The 19,263-nt window shown below is 39.4% G+C and overlaps 2 protein-coding genes across 2 annotated transcripts in view; both read left to right on the top strand.

Moving 5' to 3' along the window:
• The window catches only part of tmeff1a (transmembrane protein with EGF-like and two follistatin-like domains 1a), a gene marked incomplete at its 3' end in the record, with an annotated part of 81,149 nt that extends 79,753 nt beyond the window's left edge, over positions 1-1,396 (top strand). The window contains exons 9-10 of the mRNA XM_080503117.1: positions 746-907; positions 1,312-1,396. Coding sequence (XP_080359243.1) covers positions 746-907; positions 1,312-1,396 — 247 coding nt within the window. The remainder of the gene's footprint in view (positions 1-745; positions 908-1,311) is intronic.
• A 7,047-nt stretch (positions 1,397-8,443) lies between these two features.
• cavin4a (caveolae associated protein 4a) lies at positions 8,444-18,842 on the top strand. The gene is made up of 2 exons (XM_080503812.1): positions 8,444-8,974; positions 16,242-18,842. Exons 1-2 carry the CDS (start codon positions 8,567-8,569, stop codon positions 16,812-16,814), a joined length of 981 nt encoding a protein of 326 aa, XP_080359938.1. The 5' UTR covers positions 8,444-8,566; the 3' UTR covers positions 16,815-18,842.
• The last annotated feature ends 421 nt before the right edge of the window (positions 18,843-19,263 follow it).

The following is a 19,263-nucleotide window of genomic DNA, read 5'->3' as shown; positions in this document are numbered from 1 at the left end:
CAGATTCTCTGGGTCGTAAATTTGACATTCCTTTTGTTGTGGAAGCATTCAGTAGAAGAAAGTGAATTAAATTTAAGCATAAGATCCATTAATGTGCACTTTTGTTGTCCCGGTGGAAGATTGTTAAACTCGTCACTTCTAACCTGATTTCATTTCTATTTCTGATTGTAGAGCGTTTATTCGCTGGTGGATCTCTTTGATTTACATCCAAAAGAAGTCACATGTTGGCTTGTTTGCAGAATTACACTGATAGCATTGATCGACAGTCAAACTGCAAAACTTACATGACCGTGTGAAGAATAACTGGATGATTCCACATCAACAAACTGGTGTGAAGATGACAACGATGGCGCTTCACGATGACGCCCAACTTAAACAATGAAAAATTACTGTGTTGAAGCGAAATAATCTGTCGCATTAAACTGTCACAGTTAATGTAATTTAGTCATTTTTAAATGTGTAAAATTACATTGTGGGGATTTTACTGACTTACATTATTCATTATGACTTATAATTTTGTAGCCAAAGGGCAGAAGCTAATTTCTGCATTTTGGGAATCCCCCGTGTACCACACTGAATCCTTCAAATTGCATGCTCTACATTTTAAAGTGTTGAAATAAAAAATCCTTCAGCTTTCCAAAAACCACCTCCAAGGCCAGTTTTGTTCTGGTTGACCTGCAGGTTTCATTACACCGTCGTCATGATGGTGACCTTAAATGTGCTTTTTTTTTTTTTTGTGATCCAGGTGTGACGCAGGCTACAAAGGTCCTCAGTGCGACGAGCCTCAGGACTTCAACATCCTCTACGTTGTTCCCAGCGGGCAGAAGCTGCACTACGTACTCATCGCCGCCATCATTGGCGCTGTGCAGATCGCCATCATTGTTGCTGTGGTGATGTGCATCACGAGGTGCGGTGGTCAGCTGCTTGGTTTATGCAATGTGACTGGTTTTAAACATCATTAGGTTTATTTCTGTCTGTTTCGAACATGTTTTTAATTATTTCGAGCAAACTTATTATGAATAACAAAATTATACAAATTCCTTTACGGACTACTTTTCTTATGTAGTTATTTCTTACAATTTTGAGATTATTTTCTTTTTTTTTTTTGCTGTAAGTTCTCCATTGTACATGGTCCGAAAGTGTTCATGCACTCCTATCCTCATCATGTCGAGAATTGTTTTTCGCACACTGATTTTATGCAAATATAAGGTCCACTATAAAATAATATGAAGCTGAAAATATAGCCAAATGCACATTTGGGAAGTTTGTGTAAATGTAATAAATGTATCTTCTTCTCCATCGTCTTCTCAGGAAATGTCCAAAGAACAACAGAGGTCGGCGGCAAAAACAAAACCTGGGACACTTTTCTTCAGACACTAACTCCAGAATGGTATAGCCGCGTTTGTTGGTGGTTCTTTTTGATAAGTCTTTCGTACAACGTGGGAATACCATTTTTTAACTGTAGAAGTGGTCATAATTTTTTTTCTCTCTTGGGGGACCATATAATGAAAGAATACAATTATTTATTTAAGGGGCCTTATTTTCCCACTCTTTTTTTTTTGTTTTTTGTTTTTTGTTTCGGACGGATTTTTTGGCTCATTATTTGGCCAACACCAAGTACGAGGAGCCAAATCATCGCGACCTGCAGGCCTCTTCCACCGCCGCCGTGTCTGCTGTCCTGATTACTTTAGAAAGGCATCATTACACTTTTCATTGAATGCTCTATGGTAAACTGGCTAACAGACTAACGTCTGCCCCTCTTGAATGTGCTATTTATTGAAAATATGATTGGTTTGTCCCCCTTTGTTTCGCTTTTTACTAATAATGTGCAGCTGATCACCAAATGCAGTTTTTGTTTTTTTATGTTTTGAGTGTGAGGTGGGGGGGGGGGGGGGGGGGGGCAGCCAGTGAGATGGAAATGTTTACACTTATTCTTTGGTATGAAGGTCCATGTAAAGACTTCACTGTTTAAACAAGATACTAATTTATTATTATTACAATTGACATATTTCTTTTCTTGGGGGTACCTTTTACTCAAGATTTTGTTCTTTTGTTTTGTTTAATTTTGTCCTAAATCCTAGTTCCTGTATATTCGCATGACTCGTGAAAACTGTGTATCGTGGTGTAGTTTTAACTTTTTAAAAAGGAAATGCTGTCTGCCTTGACGTCGCCCTCGCCCCCGCCCTATCCCGATGGTGATGTGAGATGCAAAAACTCTTGACTGATGGATGGCGAAATCCAAGCGGGGTTGGGGGTTCATTTATAATGCATTGAAAAGACGAATGTGTAAAGGCTTGAAAATCAGTTGGCTGGTGAGGAAAAAGTAGAAAAAGAATGTGTTGACGTTATCAATGTGAGAAAACGTTGGAGTGACGCCACTGAACTGATTGTACGGCTTTGAGACGGGAATGTTTCAGCGCCTCCGATGCTGAGATCAACTTTTAATGGTGTTTTCATGTTAAATGGAGGAAGTCTGGTTTGCTCAGATGGATATAATCAAGGCCTTTGTTTTTTTAATTTTCAATGTGAACAAAACAATTTTGCCTTTTGTTTTACTCTGACAGTCACTCCAAGCACAAAGGATCTCACAAACATGTTCATGACACGCGTACTAAAACACTTACTGAGAGAATGTTTCTGCACAAATGTTGGGAAGTCTTAAGGTTGATTCTTGTTTTTTGATGCCCACACATCAGATATAAAAGTAGTGTCATTCAAAATCAACAACTTAAATGCTCAAAGCTCGACTCCGCTTTCACATTTAGGCTTCATTGCGCATCTTCTTAAATGTATTGTTTTTAAACCACGACCAATTCCATCCACCCTTTGGCTCATTTCCCGAGTTGCAGCAGTGCAGGATATATTGGTACCGAATTGGCTTCCAAATGTTGTATGTAGACGTCACATGACTGCAGAAGCACATTCCTTTTTACAAAAGAGGACAACCTCTTATCTGTTACTTTTGTGTTTTAAACATTTATTTTTTTGGGTGGTCCTTCAGTCACATTAGTGAGTAAATCTAATTCTGCATTGAATCATTTATTAATGATAATGATGCATTTTATTTATCAGCGCCTTTGAAAACACTCAAGGACACTGTTCTAAACACATGTTAAAACCAAGTAAACATTTGTAGAAGTAAAACAAGACATTCAGGCAACTCGATAAACTATATCGAATTAATATTAATATAGTCTTGTTAAAGCTTATTGTATAAAATACTGGGTCCAATATTATATAGCCTGTTATTTTCTTATTGATTTTAATCTCTTACGACCTTAGACAATGTTCCCAGAATTATTAGTTCTTATATTCTGATATCCTACTTGGCAATTAACTACAAGACGAGATTTTAAATTACCACATCTTTCAGACTACAGACACGCGTTACATGCAGATTGGTCCAACAACAGTCACATTTAGTTGTTAAAATGTATAATACTTTGCATGTACATTTATGCGATATATTGCAGCTTCATGTGTTAACAGCAAATTGTAGCGATTGGAAGAAGCGTTCACTAAAATCCCACCTCAGCACTTTGCCTTTTAACCAGTGTTGACCTTCATAAATTAACTTGTATTAGTGATTTTATAGCCAAAGTAACAGCAGCATAGCAGCAGTGAGCATTGATGACTTGAATTAATTATATTTCAGTGAAATGAAATTCCCAGTTTATCTATCCCTGCTATACGTACTTCATTGTGCATACTGTTATACTAAGATTGACCTTCATTACAGAGAATCAGAGATAGATTTCGGTGCACAATCTCGCCAACAAGTGTAAAGCTCTCTGTAGCTTTTACAACAAAGCAGATTTTACGAGAATGTAAGAAGACATTTGCTGTGCAGGACAGAGGTTATGCTTTTAATTAGCATGGTGTGGATAATTTGCTTCCACTGAGCTGCTCACTGCTGCTTGTTTGCAAGCAAGGTGGTCAAAAGGACGATGTTGACGGCCAGATGTTTATCACCTGGTTCACTAAGGCAAGAGTAGATCATTTCCGTTTCATCCTCAGTTGTATTTATTGGAAAAAGAAGCTTGATGTAAGTAATAAAAACACATGACAATGGAGGCAAAGACAGGAAGTGCAGGAGTCTGGTTCGAGTTTCTCTGTTAAAATGCAAAATTGGGAGTCATCGAGCTGATTTGATGAATTTCCAGTGCCGATAAACACAATCAACTCACACATGTTGTTTGAACTCTCCAAAATAAAGCACCTATAGTCTCTTCTTGCAGTAGATAATACCTGCCATTCCCTCATGTTTCATCCGTTGATTTCTTGTTCTCGTCAAAATGGAATATGTTGCATTTAGTGGCGTGCAGAGAGCTTTTCAACTGAACTCCACATTTCTCTGAATCTCAGTGAAAGTGAGCAGGTCAAAGTTAGCTTTGTAAAAGTAAGCACAGCAGGTTGAACTCGACTCAAGCTTACGTTTTCTTCACATCATGCAAGGAATGTTCATTCTTCAATTCAAAGAAATGCTTAGAAAATGTTCACTTCAGAGCATTTACGACTCTGTGTCAAAACAATACATATTAAGGAAGCCAGACCAGCATCAGTGAGTCGGGAGGCAGGCTGATGTTAACCTTGATATGGGTGTGCGTGGAAAGACATGTTGTGAGCAGGGGTCAGGCTCACATGTGTATGTTTGTATTTCACAAAGTATTTTAGTTTCCAAGTCAAAGTAATAATACAAATATTGTTATCAAAACAAATGTACCAGCTACTCGCAGAACAAAGATGGAGCCTCTGTAATCGACCACAGTTGACATCCACTTCACCACAGTCGATTATTGTCAAGTGGGCATGTCTGCTGGTGGGATGGGTGTGTCTGAGGGGAGGTGGGCGTGGCCACATAGTTGTGGGTGTGGCCAAGTGGGAGTGGGTGTGGTTATCCATTTGCAGACTGCATTCTCATCTTTCTACCAGGATCACAGGCCTGATGTTTCAGAGACTTTTATGTCAATTTTAACTGTCTTGTTAGCGTATGATTATCTTATTTGTTTCTAGCTTTTTCTTTTTAATTTTTTTTTTTTTTTGAATCAGCTGCTAAACAGCACAGCCTCTTGGGAGTGATGTGGTTTAATTTCTGTATTCATATGTTGTCACAAAATTATTATTGTTTTTGTTTGTTTTACCTCCATAAGCTATGGAGAAATGACCAGATGATGAAGCTTAATCTTATAAAGGAGGAAGTAGACATGAAATTGCAAGGCTGCTGAGGTTTAAGAAAAAAGAAGGAAATTAAAAAAAAAAACTTCGGGGGAGGTTTGTTTTCTCTGTGCGTTTTTGATTTAAAAGTTTCTGTCACAGGAGTTTTTCCTGTACCGTCTTAGTCTACAGGGGTCATAGGTCAGTCCCGCCACCTCACTCCTCCGCTGAGCAACGTGTTTCTACTTGTTGTCAACCATCGCAGCCGTGACTTCTCTAAATGTGACTAGAATGTGTTTGACATGTTAATATTCTGCATGTAGACTCTTGAGAGGCTATTTTTGGTCTCTAACTAAATAAAAAAAGAAAAAGTTTTTTTTAATGTACAACCTTGTGCCGATGTGTCATTTGATTGAAATGTTGCTTTTATTCCTGCAATCTGTGATTTTCTTTTTTGTTTTGTCTTTGATTTGTGTTCCTTCTTCTCACGCTGCTCTCATTTTACACCATATTCCACGTTCCTCTGATGATTTAATGATGATTTTTGAAACTATGTATGCTTGTGCTATTTGACTGCAGAAATGGAAATTATTGAGACATCCTCTGTGATCAGTCACAAGGTGGAAAAAAATTAAGTCCCCCTCCAGAGACACTATGTCCTAATTCCATTCGTAACATCAGCGTTAATGCAAAATATACATGATGGATGTAGAAGACTTGGGAGTCCTACATTTTAACCATGTATGTGCTATAATAACCAACATCCGCTCAGGAGTATCTTTAATTAGGAAACACAGTTTGATTTCTCATGTTATGGTCAGTCACACTCACAATGGGTCATCCCTCAGATGTTTCTATGTCAGCTTGCTGTAGCAAAGAAAGTTTCAACACCTTATGTTATTTTGACCCTCTGTCTTCACCTGCACAGTGTTTGATCTTTGGTCTGTCTGCTGTATACTATATAATTGTGGTTAATAATTAGTTTATCCATTAACTACCAGCCACATCATGTAGATGTGTTAACTTGCAGTAACATAAATATATGAGCCCCATTACAGAGGCTTTGAGAGTTTGTGTTTTGAAAATGAGGGCCAGTGAGGTTGAATATGGCCTTCAGCCATCATTATCTGTCCCCACCCACCTGTCAGAGAAAGGAATACATCATTAATTGTCTCATTAAAAGCTGCTTGTCTGCAGAAGCTTGAGCAGGGGTCACGGCTTCATCATATGAAAATAAGCCAACCACATATTTCTGCCAGGGGCGGGGCCTCAGGAACGCTCCCGCGGGTAAATATAGAGGCAAAGGCTGGCGGTGGTTGTGTGGTCGTGGGGTATTTAGGGACAGGAGCAGCTGCTGACTTCAGTCGAACTGATTCAGCAGTCAGATCACTTCAAACTACTGTATTATAGCATCCACCCATCCGTACTTTACACTCCTTTATCCAACTTCAGGCAGTGCGGGGTGCTGGAGTCGATCCCAGGGAGCTTCCTGTGAAGGCGGAGTACACCCTCGACAGGTCACCAGTCCATTGGAGGCAGTCACACACTCCATCAATCACACCTATTTAAAGTCATCCATTAACCTCATTCATCAAGTTTGGTTCAGTTGCTTTATAAATGCATATTCTTCACATTATTCACTAAATACACCTGATTGTCTGGGTGTCGTCTGTTTTCAGATAAACCACAGACACAGCAGGGGTCAAAAACATCCAAACCGAACAAACAGTGGATGTGACTGATGTTGGATCAACTCTTTTTACAGAGGATTTCCTTTGTTCGCGTGTGTGATGGAGAAGTTCTTGATCTTTATTGACTCCTTTGTACGTTTTGTGAGCACTTGGGGAAATCTCACCTGAAAAAAAGACGCTCGCGATCCTCCAAAGATTAAATTAACACATCACACAGCATCATTTTGTTTGTTGAATTCTTTGATTCATTCTTCTAGAGAAAATAAAAGCATCTATATGAGTAAAAATATTCATATACTGGGGGGAAAAAAAGCTATTTATGTAAACGCAAGCCTTGTGCAAGCTGGCTACAAACAAAGAATAGATATGATTAATGCAGATCTGGTTGCCGCCGAGACAATTAAACTTTAACCTAAAGATGTTTTATACATTTATTAACAGTCTCGAACAAGCTTTTGAAATTCATGTATCTGGTTAATACATATAATGAAGAGGTGGTAATTCGAAGTAAATGAGGTACTTGATTGTAAGCAGACGTATTTACATTTGACTCATTAATTCAAACAAATTATGTTGAAGAGAGCCTGCTCTTTTCAAAAAACATGTTGCAGTATTTGAATTGAAGCAAAAAATAATCTGAGTGCTTTGCACTGTTATTCAGAGGCATCCAATCACACACTAATGGCCATGGCCAATTTGTGTGTGTCTTGCCCAAGGACTGCGTGACAAAAAATAAATAAAATAGTGGATCGAAGCATGGACCTTGGGATCGGACGTCGACGAACATCACTGCTGGCAGAGGAGGCAAACATCTGAGACCAGAGGATTATAATCCTTTCATGAGATGTCATGAAAGAGACTATAGAATGGCTTTCAACACATTGTATTGAGAGTTTACAACCTCGGCATCACGTTCTCAAACTGTGTTAAAGAGCACTAAATACCACAAATTACCAGACGTGCTGCACGTGGAGCCGTGTTCAATCTGCATAGATCCCTGAGTGTGGTGGGAGCTCAGAGGAGCGGGTGTTAAAATAGCGTCACTGTGATACTCCTCCTCACGCTCTGAAACTGTCACTCATCTCTATAAAGAGCTTCTGATCTCAATCTCAGTCAATGTTTGGACTCCACCACTTGGGGGAAAGTTTAAAAAAAAAAAAAAAAAAAAGGCAGCATTGCAGTGATTAATCCCCAGAAAACATTCCTGCGCCATGTAATCAGAGCAGACAACTGAGATTTCCCCGCATCAGTCGCCTCCGAAGGAATCTGGAGCTGTTGTTGATGTACACGTTTCACAGCTGCTGACATGAACACACTGTACGATCGGAAAATTATGAATCAGCCTGCGTTGGTTTAACATAGCAGGCCAGCACCTGGATGCAGATTTTCATCGTCCCCTACTTCCCAAAATGTCAGAGTGTCGCCTTACGAAAAGTCTTTATTTTTAGCTGGGGGTTGGTGGGTGTTCGTGTGAGCACTGCAAACTTTATCGCCTGGATCTCATCCCGATGGGGTTTGACTTCAGGTCCCATTTGGATTTTGAGGCCTTTTTTAAAAGGAGTAGGTGGAGTTTCGAGTCTCTCCTCTCCCCAGACCTGAGTTTGGGTCACTGCGGTTGGGTGTTGCCCCTCTCCAGTCTCCTTGCTGGTAACCCCAACGGTTCCTGTCCATTTTACTAAAACCACACCAAAAGTTAAGACCCGATTCATCGAATCACTGAAATGGATCAGCACAAGTATCGCACGGCTGGTGTACAGGAGAAACTGGAGATCGTCGGTGTGGAGGACGAGGCCGGGAACCCCATCAGTGCCCTGACCATCCTGTCCCTGCTGGAGCGTGTGGCCGGCATCATCGACAATGTCCAATCCTGCCAGCAGCGCATGGAGGAGCGTCAGCTGGAGCTGGAGAACAACATCAAGACCATCCAGGGGGACGTCATGAAGCTGGCCAAGGACCACAACGACACCAGCGGGACAGTGGAGAAGCTCCTGCAGAAGACCCGAAAGGTCAGCGCCAACGTCAAGGAGGTCCGGACCCGCGTGGAGAAGCAAAATGTTCGAGTGAAAAAGGTGGAAACAACACAGGACGAGCTGCTCACACGCAACAAGTTTCGAGTTGTCATCTACCAGGTGAGCACAGGATCAATGTGTCATACTTCTAAAAAAAAAAAAAATCCTCTGTTTCTTGTCTTCTGAATCGAAGCAAAACCTGACCAGACTTAATCAGGATGATAACAATACCTTTCAATAGCTTTCAATATAAAATGTTTGACTTGTATTTGACTCTTTCAAGAAAGAAAGCGGTTAATCCAAGGACTTCCAGCAGTAATGGTCAGGGGTGAGCTCGATAAACAATGAACGATTCACAATGCTTACAATGAGAGGTGTTACACCTCTGTTTTTAAAGGTCAAAGTTAAAGAATGTAAAATGATTGCTTAATATGCTGCCACTTATTAGATTAGAAGCTTTATTGTCATTGTACATGGTACAACGAAATTGCAGTTTCGTTCTACCGCAATTTATGTTCAAATGAATGCGAAAAATTAAGGAATACCTTTTTTTTTATTATTCATAACTCCACTGATCAAGGTCACTACCATTTCAAAGTTGCAGGAATCTTGCATGTTTGTGTGAAGTTTTCTGGATAGTCTGAAGTTGAGCACAACACGGTTTCTGTTGCCAAAGCACTGGAGCATAATTATCAGAAAAGAAGGAGAACAAACTCTGAGCGGAGATCTTATCCCAAATGAACTCGGGCTCGGTTCATTAAGCAGCGGTTGTCGTGAGAGGGCAAGCAGCGATGTGAGGAAATGAAGGGCGGCTGAAGTTCAAACTCTTAAGAGCCTCCGACTCTGCCACACTGGCAATTTATAGAAAAGCACCCTCATTATGTTGAAGGGGCACGAGTTCAGTGGACGTGTTAATCGGGTCACCTTAAAAGCATGAAAACAAGGTGATTGACTTCAGAGTTTCATCTGTAATCCAAAACACTCAAACAAATTCTTGAACTCAGAGAGATTGAAGTAATCTAAGCCATACCAGCTCCTTCATGAGTACATAATAGAATCCAGTCGTCTCATCACATTAAAGGTTGAAAAATAAACCTCAAAAATACATATAATTTCCAAGGCATGATGTCTTCCTTGAGGTTAAGAGTACTTGTGGTGATTGAGGACATGACTGCTGGTGAAAAGATGGACAGACTTTATAATAGTATTAAATAAGGATTTTCTGTGGAAGCAGCTGATGGAAAAAAAGGCGTTTTTCTCAGATGAAGGATTTTTAACGCTGATCAAAGACGCTTCACTTATCGCTCCAGGCTGTACGAGTTCAACATTGGTCAAACAAGAGGAGAATGATGTCGAATTATGAATTTCAATAGAAGACATTTGGGGTGTCGGAGGTGTGTCACAATTCTTGCCACATGTTGGTTCATTTCGAGTTTAAATATTTTTTAGAGTGATCGAAGCATATTTTTCCTGATCGTAAATAACCTGGTATAGAAGTAAATGTCCTCATGTTGCTCGTAACTATCGTTACATTTAAAATCACAATACATATAAAAAAAAAAAGTAAAGGCACATTTAGAGCCGCTCAACATTGAAGTGACTCGATATACCATCTTGTGGCACAAAATGGTATTACAATCTGAGACCACGTGAGCTTTCATCGATAGATGATGACAGTTTTATGCACTTGGTGGTAAAGACGAGTGTTTGTAGTAATCACTCTGTCCTCTTTCCACTCACAAAGATTACTTTTCAATTGTTTCTCACATCTTTGCATAGCTGTTTTTAAGTTCATGTCACAACTACTGTGATTACTTTAGTTCATGTTCGTCTTAGTACTTCTGAAAGGATTTGTACTGTTGGAATGGGAAGCTCAAGATGAAGTAACTATGTATGTAAATGAACATTAGAGAGAATACATGCATCCCTTGTAATGCTTGAGGGTTTGGTTGAAGGATTGAATATTCAAAATTGTGCCTTATTCAAATTTGTTTAAGTCATTAGGTTGGCTAAGAGTGATGTTCAAAAAAGAGCTTTCCTTTTTGTCCCATATCGCGCTATTTGCCATTTATCTGTGTTAATCATTGTGTCATTTGATCAAATGTAAATCTCCTGAAGAAGTTTTGTGGATTCTTTAGCTTTCTTAAAATTTGAAGTATGTAAAATTCTAAATTCCCCCCCAAAAAATTATTTTCAGGCTTTATCAGAAATCATGACATTAAAGGACTCATCCATTTGTACCATCTCTTTGTAAAAGCTACATAAAAGACAAACTGTACATCGAAATCAGGCACTTGGAGTAAAATCTGCCTTCAGTTGTGTTTTAAGATTTTACTTTCGGGTAAATATAAGAATGATGTTGTCCAAACCGAGACAAACCCTTGTCTTCACATCTCTGCAGCTCAGCGTCGAATGAAGCTTCTGTCCTCAATATCGTTGAGACTTCAGAATAGTAACCGGAGCTCTATGTGCCGCTAACAGCTGCTGTGGATCCGTGACAGAAAGACCTATTCTGGGATCACAGCATTCTCCCTCACTGCCAGTGGGGACAGGCCATAAACTGCTGTCAACCCGCATCAGGGTCTGATATGGCAGCTTATCACAGGGGTCAATATACAGTGTGAGTGTCAGTCAGCATGACCTGCTGCCAAAAAACGGCTTTCTGGAATAGCAGGAAAGGAGGATAAATTTAAAACATATTTCTTTGACCAGACAGTGAATGAAAGTGGACTACAACATGGACAGATGCACTTTATTCATGCCAATGCTGTGCTGTATGTTCAGCAGTCAGTCGGTGGAAGGTGGGCTCATGATGTTGACGTTAAACATTTCACGTGACATCGTATCTCAGCATTCACATAAGAGCCGTTTGTGAAACCTTGTTTGTCCTTTTCAGTTCAAGGGAAAGAAAACATTGATAGTTAGAAAGCCAAAAGCAAAGACTGGTGATTTATGCAGCCGCTTGTATTTCCAGCTGTTGTTTCAGCTGCTACTGGCAACAAAAACATCTGGACATGCCCTGATGAGAGAGGAAAGAGATACTGGCCAAACCAATATAAGGCTCCTCCTACAAGATTTTTTTGTTGTTTTTTGCTGCCAGTGTTACTTGCAAATACAGCTGGAGAAAAGAGTTGCAGGTGTCATTAGACTTTGTATTCTTTTTGTATTAGTATCCTATCAGTCATTAATCAACACTTTCTGATTACAAGCTAATCAGTCAAAACATGCAAATGCCAATTCCAAATTGCTTCACAGTCTTGCTCATCCCCACCTTACCAAAAGCATTTGTTTTTTTTTTAAAACCTCCAAACTTGATTGAGTTCCTATATGTACATAGTATTAAAAAAAAAAATCTCACCCCTGCAGGTGACATTATTCATGTTGGACCTGTTTCTGCACACCATACAGAGACGAAACTTAATGAATGAAAGCCTTGTTAAGATCTCTAGTGCTAGTGTTCCTAGCTATAATACAACATATCACACTGTGCTCCTGCACTTCAAGCCCAGGTTAACTTTGCTCTGGTCAGAAGACAGTTGCACAGTTGAGTTTCTTCCTGACTGATGTGCTGTCGGATATTCTGAGGCCTGCGTGCATGTCCTAATATAGAGCCTCAGTTCTGTGGACGTTTAAGAGGGAAGCAGCTTTGTTAAAGACGCTCGTCGCTGGTGGCTGAATGATGACGGCCAGACGAAGGGCAGTAATAAGAAAAAGATAAATGGCTGCCGTTTTATACCCGGGGCCGCTCCGTCCTGACTGTTGTTCACACCGCTGGCCGTTGGAGGACGAATTGTAATTTTGAGGAAGTTAATGGATCCTAGTTTGTGATGTTTCTGCTGTGTGGCAATGAGAGAGGACGAGTAGTGACAGGTCCTGAGTCATACAGCCTACAGGAAAACACAATTAAATAAGGGTCACCCAGGGAATAGAGCAATGCTGCATAACATCCTGAGATATCCTGAATGAATAGTGTGCGTGTATATCTGTGGGGCTGGTCAATTCATCATCAGTGGTACAGTAAAGTCAACTAGTGCCCCACCCTGAGATTATTAGCCGATCAATCCATGATAAATTTGTCTTACAAACACAAACTATGCCTCACAATTGTCTCTGTTAACCCTTTAAAATAGGAGTCCTCCAATCGGTGGGATAGGGAGAGCTCTGCCGTGAACAGCATGAAGCAATAATCATGTTTTCTACAACACAAAATGTACAACACATTAAAGCAAACACTTCAAAGATTATCAAAATATAAGAGAAAGCGATAAGAATTTAAGCAGGAGTCTGAAATAGAGGCTTATTTTTTTTTTTCTATTTATTATACATCTAAAATTTCAGTCTTCAACTTTTTTTCATCTGCTTTCACCCGTCAGTTAACTCATTTGCCTTTTTTTCACTCACTGTTAATGTCCACCATGGTCATTTTTTGTGATTTGAAGTAATTTTGTCATCTAACTTTCTATCTCCTGAGTGTGTCATTTCCAACAATTGTTTGCTTTTTTAAACCAATTAGTTGTTTTGCTTTGCTTCACATACGTTTCTTGTCTCTTTCTGATATGAGTTTTTAGACATTGTTAATCAAAGCAGTCTTTTTTCACACATCAATGCTGATGACCATTAAGTTAACCAAATCACTTCCTCATTGCCGCTCCGGTTTATTACAACACAAATCGCCCCACATTCCCAGCCGGTGTAATTATTGTGTCATTCACATTGTCTGGACACGCTCCGACGACTCCGCCTTGATTAATGCATGTGATCATCGCAGGTGGCTGCAGCTTAATTAGAATTAATTGGCTTTCACATCCAAAGTCACCTGTAGGGCACAGCAGGTGGAGCTGCCTGGGAGGGGTTTCCTCCTGCGGCCGCGTTGTTTCCTTTGGCCAGCGAAAACAAGTGAATGATGCTTCAGGAAAATTAACAATTACTTTGACACATTCAATTAAAAAAATTACAAATCAATAAATTGTATAAAAGCAGTCTTAACTTGTCAAAGTAAATTTTTAATTTTTTACTTTTTTCAAGAATGTTCCTTAAAACCCTCCAACCAAGCTTTGGTTTGACTGCATTTTTCAATTATTATTTTTGGCTGAAAATGGAAAAGGTTGATGGGAAAGGTCGTTTGCAAAAACTAATGATTACAGAGTGAATTTCGGTTTAATATACAGATTTCTGTGCATCATTGCACCACAGTGTTGCGGAAACTGCAGATTGGCTCGTCCCGACCATGCCATTTAAAATTTTGTAAATTACAACATTTTGAAATCAATGTTGGATTCTAGCATAAAACTGATATAAATGCAGAGGGTTCATATAGGTCGTATATGTAAGTAGACTAATGTAGCATGTGATATTCCTCGGTTTTGTTACTCAACCTACTAAATATTCCCATTCATGAATATTATTGGTGATGGTGGCTTAATGAGGAGGTAGAGTTGGGTTCTACTACCCGAGGTCAGATGAGAACCGACAACAGCTAATTGAGACAATGAAACCAAATATATTGTACCATCACTTCATGTCTATACTGCACTTATCATTAATGTTAGCCAAAATTTCAATGTGAATTCTGGGAAGCTGTGACTCAGTGGGTATAGCGGTGTTGAAGTGTCCTTGAGCAAGACACTGACCAAGCACCTCACATGGCAGCTGCACCAATGGTGGTTGGGTGTGTGAACAAATGAACAAATGTCCATCATGGAATGGACCTTGAGACTGCGAAAGTGATAAAATGTGTTTTAAGTATGAGTCCATGTACCGGTACCAGTTACTCCTCAGTTTGATTGTGCAGGTCTGACTGGCCACATGAAAGATGGTGTGGTTATTATTACTGGCTGTTGTCCCTGCCAGCAGTTTCCTGTCTGAATGAGGTTAAGTTACTCTTCGGTCTGTAAAAATAGAAAAACCTGATCTCATGATGGTGGTAGAGACAGGAGGCAGGAGGCTGCAGGTCAGAGTAGCTCAGCAGAATATCAAGTTTTCTCTCTAAGCCTCCATCAACTCAACGATCAGCTCAGTGTATAACGGAACGAAGGGGCACATGGATATCTCTGTCATCTGCACTCAATATGCATTTGACGTGTATATATGTTTGGCACCAGAATATTTATTTTGTCATTAGTTATTTAAAAACCAACAGCTCAAGAGGTCATAACAACAATGCTGTTTTTTTTTTTTTTTTTAGCAAGTTCAAAGTTCTCTGTTGTCATCCTATTTGTTTAGACCGACCATGGTTACAGTTGTTATTCTGGTCTGTGGTGAATTTATTAGGAGGATATGTAGAGTCCACGCCCTCTGCTTGATAATGATATATATATATATAAATATAGAGAGTAGAACGACATTGGTATTCACATTTGCTACAGCATGTCATAATGCCTATGCGTGTAAATGTGAGCTACTTCTTTATAGTGTTTCTTTTGTTTGGATGATGCTGTTCCATTCGTAAACAAGTCTCAGTCGTTCCAGAAATTGGTTTCCGCATTGATTGCAATCATATCAGAAACCAAGTGTTCAGAAAGCTGCTTCAAAAACAGCAGAGCTAAAAGAAACTGTTTAACCAATATTTACAGTTTGAAGAGCACACAAACGCTCACAAAGATAACTACATGAATGCTTTTGTTACTCTTCAAAAGGATCAATTTTTCAACTTAAAACATAGTACATTTTAAACATTGAAGATATAAGAATTGTAATCTCATCTGAAGGATGTCCATATGTGCCATTGCATTTAACACAATCAGTAAAAGAGTAGCGTTCAGCCCAGCCCATCTCGAAATTGTTTCGAAGTTTGTCCAATCTCGAAAAATGCAGCAGGAGGCGCTAACAACCGTCAAAGGATCCACACATACAACAATTCAGACTCAGTTCAGCAAGCAACTGTCAAGACTACCTCCTCACTCAACAGGAGTTTATAGGCATCCAACACATAATATGTTCCCTAATTCCTTCACAATGTACTTTTGAAGGAATGGACAACTAGATTTTTCAAGAAGTTCCAAAAATGTTACCACTATGACCAGAGAAGTGACCAAGAACTCTTACACAAGGCCATGTGACTGATATGGCTGCTAATTAAAAAAAAAGATCTGTGAAGTACCTTCATCAAGTTAACTTGGATGTATTCAAAAAATTTTAATTCATGGTTAAATTGACCCTCCATTCTCAATCTGCCACTTTATAGCACATTTGAATCCCATTGTAAATGTTGTCATTATGAACATTAAAGAGTCTTCAATTTGAGGTTTTTAGAGGAAAAATTAAAAAGACTTCTCGGTTCTATGTCTTAGTTTCCTCATTCTTATCGTATTTTTAACCTAATTTGTAGATGATGTTTGTCCATTCATTAATACTTTATCCTTCTTACATATATTTCTCTTGTTTTTAGGGTGACACAGAGGTCCCATCAGTGGCAGTCACCAAGGGACCCAAAGCTCCCGGGCTGGAGGGGGTGGAGGTCGAGCCTGACTCCTACGACATCCCTGCTGACCTCTCCTCTGATGAGGAGTACCTGAGCGTCGAGGAGGCTGACCCGTCCCGAGCTGCTCGGATCAAGAAGTCTGTGGCGAAGAGCACAGAGACCCTGAAGGCTGCTTTCTCCAAGGAGAGCATGAACAAAACGAAAGACAACCTGGGCTCCAAATTTCACAACCTGGGCGAGAAGGTCATGCCACCCGAGAGGAGGGAAAAGATGCACCAGGCCGGCGAGCGGCTGAAGCAATCCGGCGAGCGGCTGAAGGAGAACATCGCCAAGAAGGCACCGAACAAAGAGACCTTCCGCATCAAGCTGAAGAAGGAGCGGGTGGTCGCCGAGGGCCAGGAGGGCGCCGAAGCCGAGTCAGAGCTCCCAGACAAGGCGGAGGAGTCATCTGGAGGCGCCGTCACTTACACCGAGGTTGCCATGGAAACCAAGAGAGAGGGTCCGGTAGAAGAGGTCGGCGCCACCCGGATACCAGAGTAAGATCACAGGAAGTATATGAGCATGAGGAAAAGCAGGACCACAGGAGAACACTCATCCCAGTTGAGATATCGAGGTCCGTAACTGGTCAACATCAACAATGGGACATTTCATTTATTTGGTTATATTGAAATGGAAGAAGTTGGTACTGACACTAAATTAAGCCAACTCAGAATATCATCTCATATAGAATCTGATCATTTGAGTCAGGTATTGTCTTTCTTGTCTTTCACAAACTCATGAATTTTATGAATATGAGTAAAAAAAAAAAAAAAAAATCCCTTGAGTGTCTGTTATGTTTGACGATTACAGAGTTCAGATTGTCCGTAAGTCGTGTTGCAATTCATGACCAGAGTCAAGGTGCACATGAGGTCAGAGTTCATTTGCACAGGATGACGAGAGCAGAAAAGAAGGGTAGATAGCAAAGTGGTCGAAAGAAACGTTTTGAAAAGGGTACTGAATGTTGAGTATTTTTGTTTCTCAAATTACATGTAATGTTGTACATACTGCCAGAGCTGGGCGGTGAAATTGGCCTCAGCTGGTCTCTGAGAAGCCCGGTGATTTAAAAAAAGACAAACTGGAGTGAGACTGGTTTTTGTATGAGATCATCGGAGTAAGAGAGGAAACTTCATGATGCGAGGAAGCAACAATAATGAGCGCTTCGATAGGCATTACAGCTGCACCAAGCAAAGCTTTTACATAAAAGGACTAACGACATGTTGTTTCTTGTCTTCACTGAAACTTTACAAGGTTTACTGGGGGTACAAGGTCTGTGAGCCCTTTTCAAAGGTATTACTCAATAGCTGTGGACAATTCTTGACAGTACCTCAGATATGGAGTAGTACTTACACCTCCAACATGGATCGGTGATATATATGTGTGGCGCAGTCAGACTACAGTCAATGACACTGAAGTTAATTTGAGTTAACCACAGATTATACTCACTAATTGATAGGTTTGATGATATATTAACATTGTCAGACAGCAGCCGTTTGTTTTAGTTCAGACTCAAACAAATTTTTTTTTAAATCAAACGTCTCGTTTTGGTCTGGGTGAAAATTCAGGCATTACATCCCAAAACTTTTTAGATTTCTGCCCTCTTTATAGTTGATTTCTCAGATAATTGCTATAACTTCTGCAGGTTTTGACAGTTCTAACATTCTGGGTGGTCCAGTTGGATCCTACTGCGCCACATCTATGTGAATCATATGACCAACAAAGCCATTCGATTGGCTTAGCAGCATTCACGTCTGCTCAGTTGGTGAACTAACAAAAATCATGCATGAACTTTTAAATAGTGTAGCTCCTTGTGGCTAGCGGTAATAATAATAATAATAATAATAATAATAATAATAATAATAATAATAATAATAATAATAGTAATAATAACAATAATAATAATAATAGTAGTAATAATAATAATAATAATAATAATAATAATAATAATAATAATAATAATAATAATAATAATAATAATAATAATAATAATAATATAGCTCTGAACGTGGTGGAGTTAAGGTGGCATGAGCTTGGATTTTAGTGGCTTCAAAGCTTTTTGAGCACCTCTGCATATTGGCATATGAATGTTTTAATCTTTTTGCTGCTTAATCGTTACAGTTTTAGCTTCTTTGGGGTTCAGTGTGCACACTGAGCTTACTCTTCGTCAGTGATGACTGAGAACATTTTCATTGTGATCACAGGATGTAGAAAACGCGCTTATATTATAAAGAAGAAGCTTTGCATTTGTAGTGCTGTTGTTGTACATGAAAGCGGCGTCTTATTCTACACTCTGTAACAACTTTTACTTCTTACATTTATGTTCATGTACCGAGGTTGGTGAGTGGATTTATTCTTCTAAGTGAGGGCGTTTGAGTTGATTTCATGTCTTTTTTTCCACTTGTGATTACAATTTCCACATTTTGTTTTGTTTTTACAATCATCAGTCACCTTCACTTTACACTGAAAGACAGCAGATTGTTGTGTTTGCCTGGATTCATTTTGTTTTTGTATAAATAAAATTCTCATAAAGCCTTCAAACACTGTTTCCAACTGTTTGTTTTTTTCCATCCAAATGCACTGCAATTTGTTTGTCAACTGGTAATTGATGGGAGTTACAAATACTTTAAGCATTTAAAAAGAAACAGAGTCAACAAGGTAGTCATGCAAACATCACATTGCCAGTTATTTAGGATGATTCTGGATTCCCCCCCCCCCCCCTTTCTTAGTTAGGCCTGAATAGAAAATATTCACACTGCTGATATATCGCAGTGTTGTTTTTATTGATAAACTGACTTCACACTTCATTGTTGCAAATTTTATGTACCTTATTTATTTTCATTGTGTCTACTTTACATTCTGTTTAAAAAATTTTTATATTAAAATACATTTATTCACTTTTATGTTTTAATTTGACTACATGAATTAATGAATACTGGGAAAAGTGTGTTATTTG

Source organism: Blennius ocellaris (assembly GCF_963422515.1).
Source record: "Blennius ocellaris genome assembly, chromosome: 10".
NCBI lineage: Eukaryota > Metazoa > Chordata > Actinopteri > Blenniiformes > Blenniidae > Blennius > Blennius ocellaris.
This window is presented reverse-complemented; position numbering and strand designations above follow the sequence as displayed.

Coding starts and splice junctions, on each gene's coding strand:
- cavin4a (XM_080503812.1), top strand. CDS start 8,567: ATGGATCAGCACAAGTATCGCACGGCTGGTGTACAGGAGAAACTGGAG. Junction 8,975..16,241: donor TTCGAGTTGTCATCTACCAG/GTGAGCACAGGA, acceptor TCTTGTTTTTAG/GGTGACACAGAGGTCCCATC.